The sequence below is a fragment of the Austrofundulus limnaeus genome, unplaced genomic scaffold, assembly GCF_001266775.1.
Source record: "Austrofundulus limnaeus strain Quisiro unplaced genomic scaffold, Austrofundulus_limnaeus-1.0 Scaffold100, whole genome shotgun sequence".
In the NCBI taxonomy this organism is placed as follows: domain Eukaryota; kingdom Metazoa; phylum Chordata; class Actinopteri; order Cyprinodontiformes; family Rivulidae; genus Austrofundulus; species Austrofundulus limnaeus.
Genome location: NW_013952502.1, coordinates 614,195 through 621,867, shown reverse-complemented (window position 1 = coordinate 621,867; position 7,673 = coordinate 614,195). Strand labels below are relative to the sequence as shown.

Genomic DNA, 7,673 nt, shown 5'->3' with positions numbered 1-7,673 from the left:
CACACACACACACACACACACACACACACACACACACACACACACACACACAAAACCTTTGCTCACAATCACATCAACTGCAATCGAATCCCAGGACGTAAAACACAGACTCCACTGGGTTGTTTTTCATTCATTTTTTTTTTTTTTTCACAGCAAACTTTGAAAATCACAAAAAAAACATCTCATTTAAAAGTCTAATTTTTCCTCCCTATTTTCAGTTACACTTGAATAGCTTATCAGGCTGTCMTTCTTGTGTCCCCGAGCCACCAAAACTGAGAGCTCTGCAGCTGCATGTCGATACTGTGCAGCTGAGACGCGGCACTTTGTAACACCGTATGCTGTTTATTATTAGGAATAAACACGCAAATATTACACCCAACAACAGATGACAGCACAAACTCCTAATGTAGATCAATCACTCTTGTACTGATTGCTGCAGCTGTTGAGATTATTAATTTGGCAAACAGACTTTGTAAATAATACACCAAATGCTCATTTAAGCACTCTGCACTCAACCAATGAGGGGATGTGCTGCACAATAAAATCTCATCCAACAGGCTGTGAAGTCAACGCCTTGAGAGAATTCTGGAAAAGCTCTTCCTCCAAGGGGTCGATAAAAGTCTTAACTAAATGCTGGCTGACCCATCACTGCATCAACCAAGCTAAAGCAGACATCCCAGGAGAAGTAAATAAAAATAATAAACCACTGTGACCTTTACTGGGATGATGAAAAATGGTTATATTGCTTTGATAGATCTATTATTAGTGCTTCTTCTTGGATCAGGTTTGGCTTTAACAATATTTTAATCAGAGGCAGAGTGTTTTGTTACCCATAATTGTCTTGACTTTTATTATAAGAAGTCTAAAATRACTTAAAAACCTAAGGATGGATTCTTCCCACTTCCATTGGATCTTTCCTGGGTTTTTCCTTCATTTTTWAATTATGGACCACAATAGAAGGCCCTCATTATCTTCTTCACACATCCTTTTTCTCCACAAGTTCTCACCTGGTAAAATGGGGCTGCATATCATTCAAATGCACCTATGGAAACAAATGTGTCATGGACTACCAACAGAGTGCAAAAGTGTCAATCAAATCAAAAATATTTATTAATCCCATTGGGAAATTAGATAAATCAAGTTTGCACAGAGAATGTAGATATGGTTCTTTAATTTGATAACGTTTGCTATTTTCATGTTAAAATTTTCCAGTTTAACAATTAAGATAATACTTGTTATAACTAAAGACAGGATCAAAACCTGGCAGATGAAGTCACAAAGGATGAATGCCCCCTAGTGGCTAGATGTAGTGCAACCTTTAAGTCAAGTTCACCTGCGTAAATAAATTGGATAATTTCCTGACTAAAACATACAAATACACTATTTTTTAAACTAATGTAGTACTTACTTTGTTGCTTCATGTTCATATATGCATTTTTCTTTTCRTATGTTTCATTTTATTTAGTTTTCAGTTTTCAAACAGAGCAATGTTGTATATGCTGTTAAGTGCCAGGAGGACTGCGACCAGTTATACATCGGGGAAACAAAGCAACCACTGTTCAAAAGAATGTCCCAACACAGACGAGCTACATCTAATGGCCAGAACTCTGCAGTTTTCACTCATTTACAGGCCAGCGGTCACTCTTTCAGAGATGAGGATGTTCTCATTCTTGATAGGGAGGAACGTTGGTTTGAGAGAGGAGTAAAAGAAGCCATTTTTGTAAAGAAAGACCGTCCGTCATTAAACAGAGGTGGGGGCCTCCGTTTTCAGCTGTCCCCCTGCTACAGCGCTGCCATTGGCAGTATCACTCCAGCCCCTGTTAACAAAAGGTATTAATTAGGGTGAACGATAGCCATGTGATGTGAGTATGAGTCATCTGTGAGCCATAGCCAGGTGATGTGAGTCACCTGTGAACGATAGCCATGTGATGTGAGTATGAGTCATCTGTGAGCCATAGCCAGGTGATGTGAGTCACCTGTGAACGATGGTCATGTGATGTGAGTATCAGTCACCTGGAGGCAGGACATAAAAGCCTGAATTTTGCCTGAAACTCTCAGACTGAAGAAGTCTCTTGGAAGAGAGACGAAACGTTTCATTAAAGAAGAACCCGTCCAGAGGACCTATACAATTTTTTTTTTCCTTTGATTTTTTACCTGGATTACTGAGATGCATCAGGACATTAGTTTTCAGTTGTTTGGGAATTAAGGTAAAGTCTCACGTTATGCAAATTAGAAATAGAGCTGTTAGAAAGTGTTCAAAATTGGAAGCCAGTATATGTAGGAAACACAATCCAGTTCTCAGTAAAAGGTTTCATTATAGATCTAAAGTTTCTCAAGAGCCTGTGTGTGTGGCCCCGAGTCTAATCAGAACCCAAATGCAAAGGCTTCTAACTTCCAGCCAAAACGTGTTCAAACTCGTTTTATAAAAATCTTGGTCACACCCCTAGGGGCAGTACTTCTTAGGTCACCACTGGTACATTGTAAGGTAAATAAGTTTTTATTTATCCTGCGGAGGGAGACATTAAGCACACACATTGGTGATTCTCTTCCTGTTTAAGGTAAATGAGTAAAATTGATCACAAAGTACAAGATTTAGGACTGTAAAATTCAGCTATTCAGCCACAAAAATTTCMTTCAGTGCAATGAGCAATCTTAAAATAAATACACATAACTAAATAAACACAACTAAATTCAATGAAGACCATATACTGTAGTACTTGAGCTAAGTATAGACCTTAGTTTCTTGGGTTGTAATGAAACAGTTTGATAACCACTGGTTTAGATGTCAAAAACTGCCTCAACCATTCAATGTGCAGATGTCACCTGTCCAGGATTTACTATTTCATGGTCATAACCATGAACTGTAATGGAATATGCACCAAATCCCTGCATATTTTCATCCCCATGAATGATTTACAACCATTGAAAGTTATTTATCATCAGCTCTCAGTCATAAACTCTATTCGAAGAAAAAGGCCTGTGGCAAAACAGATAAAACAAAGAAGCCTATGAATCAAAGCTATCATGTCCAAGTGTGTTAGGAAATGGCTGCTGAAAGTCATTTCTAAAAAAAAAAAGACTCAAAGTCTGAGCTTTAAAGCATCATGTCTTCTGTTACACACTGGAGATGAGAGGACAGCGCCTGGCATGCCTCTGAATTTGAGTAAAACGGAGTCATTAGTATGAATTTGATTTAGAGGAGCAGCAACAGAATCTCTTAAAGCTTTTGGTGATCCCCATAATCAATACGCAAGCTTTGGTTTCACTGCTAAACCGTGGACCCAGTCTAATCTCTGTGTTCCTCATTTTGGGAACATAATAACAGCCACATTCATACATTTTCTATTTGCAATCCAAGTGTGTTTTATTACATTGATCGTTATCTGTATTGCTTACTGAAAAACATGCCTCTTATCAGCAAAACCCTAAGTTTGCGGCTAAAGCATGGCCGCCTGTCTGTTTGGAAGGCTGAGGGCTTCTCGGTGGCTGTTATTTGGGATTCAGAGCACTGCCAAACCTCTGCAAACAGAAAAGAGATGCTGAACAGAATTTTAACAACAATCCTGAGAGAAATTCTGAGTGAAAAGCACTGAAGTGTTGCAGCATACCAAAATCAATTTCTGCATTTGTTTTTCTCATTGGCTAAACACTGCTCTGTAGTCAATGTGTTCATTATTCAAATGATGCTTTCTGTAACTTTAGTTTAAACTAAGTGATAACCTGCCAGCTCTCTTTATGTGAAAAGGAAAAGTTTTTAATGCTTTATATGCCGCCTAAAAGGGGAAAGCATGACAATGCTTTTGTTTGTGTCTGTTAGCAAAATATCTCACCTAAATTTGAATGAAACTTGCAGAAAGTAATCACTGGATGAGCGTGTATAATTGATTTGCTTTTTGAAGTCAGCCTGATTCAAGATGGCCGCCCAAGCCAGCTCATCTTCAACAACACAAAAATAGGGGTAACTTTGTCGATTTGACACATACTGACCTAGAATTTGGCGTAGTAGAAGCTGAGACTGGTCCTATTTCGTTTAAAATGTTACCATTAAGCACTGTGCTTGAAGTCAACTTGGTCTGTTAGCAAAATTACTCATGAACCACTGGGTCAGTTCTGATGAAACTTGCAGGAAATAATCACTGGATGTACCTCTACAACTGATAAACTTTTAAAAGATAACAACAATTCCGTTACTTTTCACAAAGATAATTTTAGTCTTAAAACGTGATGTGAAAAACAGTGGCAGTTTGCATTTCTTTAAGGAATACCAGGCCTTAAAATATTAAATACACTGTTTTTTGCACATTAACTCATTAACAGGCATTTTGATACACAAATTAGCCAACATGCAAAAAAAAAGGCAATAAAAAGTTGTAACTACTGGGCTTGATTTATTACTATGTACCTATAATGTCTTGAAGAGCACAGATTACCTAACACATAGACGTTAAGAAATATACATGCTGACATAAAAGGAAAGGGCACTCTCCAGTTACTAAAAATATTCAGTCTGATGCAGCGCGGTGTCTGGAGGTATGAATCATCACAGATCTTTACAGCCAGCCGGAAACCTATATTTGCTTGTGATGAAGTTTTTTGTCGTGCGCACTCGGGCTGCAGCTCAAAGAGGCGTGAAAAGAAGTGTAAAAGAAAATGTCGGTGAGAACTGCAGAGATTCTCGAAACCCACTGTAGTTGTAACAAACAAAAGGACACTTCTTACAATGGATGCTCTGTAGATTAAGGTCARTTAGCTGTGGCATCTATCTTGAATTGGGTTGACTCCAACAGTTAATCAGTTGTAGATGTACAGCCAGTGATTACTTTCTTAAAAAAATATAATCAAAATCTATTCAGTGGTAAATTAGATATTTTGCTAACAATAGGTATGATGCTAAAGTCTCAAGCAAAGATCATTACTTGCAGTGTGTGTTGTAAATAACTCTCAGCTGCAACCAACAAATAGTTGCAATACCTTGCAAACTTGTTGACATATAGGCATGTGTGTGTTTCCTAAGAGCAGTTGGCTGAGGCAGCCATCTTAAATGAGGTTAACTTTAAAAGTTTGTCAGTTGTAGATATACACTCACCGGCCACTTTATTAGGTACACCTGTCCAACTGCTCGHTAACRTTTAATTTCTAATCAGCCAATCACATGGCGGCAACTCAGTGCATTTAGGCATGTAGACATGGTCAAGACAATCTCCTGCAGTTCAAACCGAGCATCAGTATGGGGAAGAAAGGTGATTTGAGTGCCTTTGAACGTGGCATGGTTGTTGGTGCCAGAAGGGCTGGTCTGAGTATTTCAGAAACTGCAGATCTACTGGGATTTTCACGCACAACCATCTCTAGGGTTTACAGAGAATGGTCCGAAAAAGAAAAAACATCCAGTGAGCGGCAGTCCTGTGGGCGGAAATGCCTTGTTGATGCCAGAGGTCAGAGGAGAATGGGCAGACTGGTTTGAGCTGATAGAAAGGCAACAGTGACTCAAATAACCACCCGTTACAACCGAGGTAGGCAGAAGAGCATCTCTGAACGCACAGTACGTCGAACTTTGAGGCAGATGGGCTTCAGCAGCAGAAGACCACACCGGGTGCCACTCCTTTCAGCTAAGAACAGGAAACTGAGGCTACAATTTGCACAAGCTCATCGAAATTGGACAAAAGAAGATTGGAAAAACGTTGCCTGGTCTGATGAGTCTCGATTTCTGCTGCGACATTCGGATGGTAGGGTCAGAATTTGGCGTCAACAACATGAAAGCATGGATCCATCCTGCCTTGTATCAACGGTTCAGGCTGGTGGTGGTGGTGTCATGGTGTGGGGAATCTTTTCTTGGCACTCTTTGGGCCCCTTGGTACCAATTGAGCATCGTTGCAACGCCACAGCCTACCTGAGTATTGTTGCTGACCATGTCCATCCCTTTATGACCACAATGTACCCAACATCTGATGGCTACTTTCAGCAGGGTAATGCGCCATGTCATAAAGCTGGAATCATCTCAGACTGGTTTCTTGAACATGACAATGAGTTCACTGTACTCAAATGGCCTCCACAGTCACCAGATCTCAATCCAATAGAGCATCTTTGGGATGTGGTGGAACGGGAGATTCGCATCATGGATGTGCAGCCGACAAATCTGCGGCAACTGTGTGATGCCATCATGTCAATATGGACCAAAATCTCTGAGGAATGCTTCCAGCACCTTGTTGAATCTATGCCACGAAGAATTGAGGCAGTTCTGAAGGCAAAAGGGGGTCCAACCCGTTACTAGCGTGGTGTACCTAATAAAGTGGCCGGTGAGTGTATATCCCACTATTAAATTTGGAAAGTTTCAATAAAATCCAGATAATAGTTCATGAAATATGTTGCTCACAGACACACATAGTCAAGTTCAAATAGTTACAGGGAAGCATTTAAACCAAGTTCTTGCACAATCTGTGAGTGCTCAGAATATTTGTTGGGGATCACTCTCAGCTATTAACACATTAAATTGTATGTCAATATCAGTAAAAATGTCAGAATTATAGCCATTTTTGTGTTTTTTAATGGTCAGTTGGCTGTGGCGGCCAAGTTGAGTTGGGTTGACTCCAAATGTTAATCACTTGTATTTGTACATCCAGTTGTCACTTCCTGAAAGTTTCATGAGAATACGTTCAGTTGGTTAGGAGATATTTTGCTAACAGACACGGGCAATAACATTATTTAATACCTTCAATTTTTTTCGACAATGAAAATAAAGTGTCAAAAAAGACATTTCCCTGGAGGCATAGTAGTAGTAACATACCATATTAAAACCGACTTAAATCATGTTTCTTAGCAGGTGTGTTTAGAGTTACAAGAAATAAAATAGAACAGTTTTATTATGGATGTAAATCATGGATGAGATTCAGATCCAGATCTGTTCATGTAGTTAAACAAAGGAAAAAAGGCTCCTAGAGGAAACGTTTTGTCCATTAGGCCTGGGAGATTACGTAACTTTTCTTGATGGATCTTCAGCTTCAGTCTGCTGCTCTTTTTGCATGAACTCAACTTTGGACGACGGCGAGCACATTAGGGATTCGCCGCTGAGATTGCCTGAACTTTTGCAGCCAAACTAAATATAATTTTTATAATGGCCAGCTAAGTTCACAGCGACTTAAAAAAAAAGGGGAGAGAAAACGATGCAAACAGCTCACCGAATTTTCCGTCTCCGACAGCAGGTGGGGAGCAGAGGCTGACAGCCAATGCAGCGAAGAGGACGGGACGCCACGGTGACTCCATACCGCTCCTCCTGCCCGAACACTAGTCCATAACGAACACCTCCCGCTGGAACTGCATGTCTGGTCGGCAGGCTGGCTGGTCGGAGGCTCGGGCTTCTTTCTTAAAGCAGCATGTTGCAGAAACCAGCAGCGGAAAGAGAAGAGAAGCGGGGCTCACGGCGTCGTTTCAGCACCACAAACAGCAACCAGCAGCCTGACGGAAAGAGAGGAGCCCCGCCTTCTGACGTCAGAGACACACGCGCGCGCACACACACGTGTGGTGAGATGATGCACGAAGCTACAGACTGATGAGAGACATGGATGGAAGAAACTGAAATCATACACTGCCCAAGAACCATTAAGTCAACAACAACAACAACAACAACAACAACAACAACAACAACAACAACAACAACAACAACAACAACAACAACAACA

At 40.4% G+C, this 7,673-nt stretch overlaps 1 protein-coding gene across 1 annotated transcript in view; it reads right to left on the bottom strand.

The window, feature by feature from the left end:
• The window catches only part of ptprn2 (protein tyrosine phosphatase receptor type N2), a gene marked incomplete at its 5' end in the record, with an annotated part of 140,991 nt that extends 133,675 nt beyond the window's left edge, over positions 1-7,316 (bottom strand). The window contains 1 exon segment of the mRNA XM_014013339.1: positions 7,173-7,316. Coding sequence (XP_013868793.1) covers positions 7,173-7,257 — 85 coding nt within the window.
• Between the last annotated feature and the right edge of the window lie 357 nt (positions 7,317-7,673).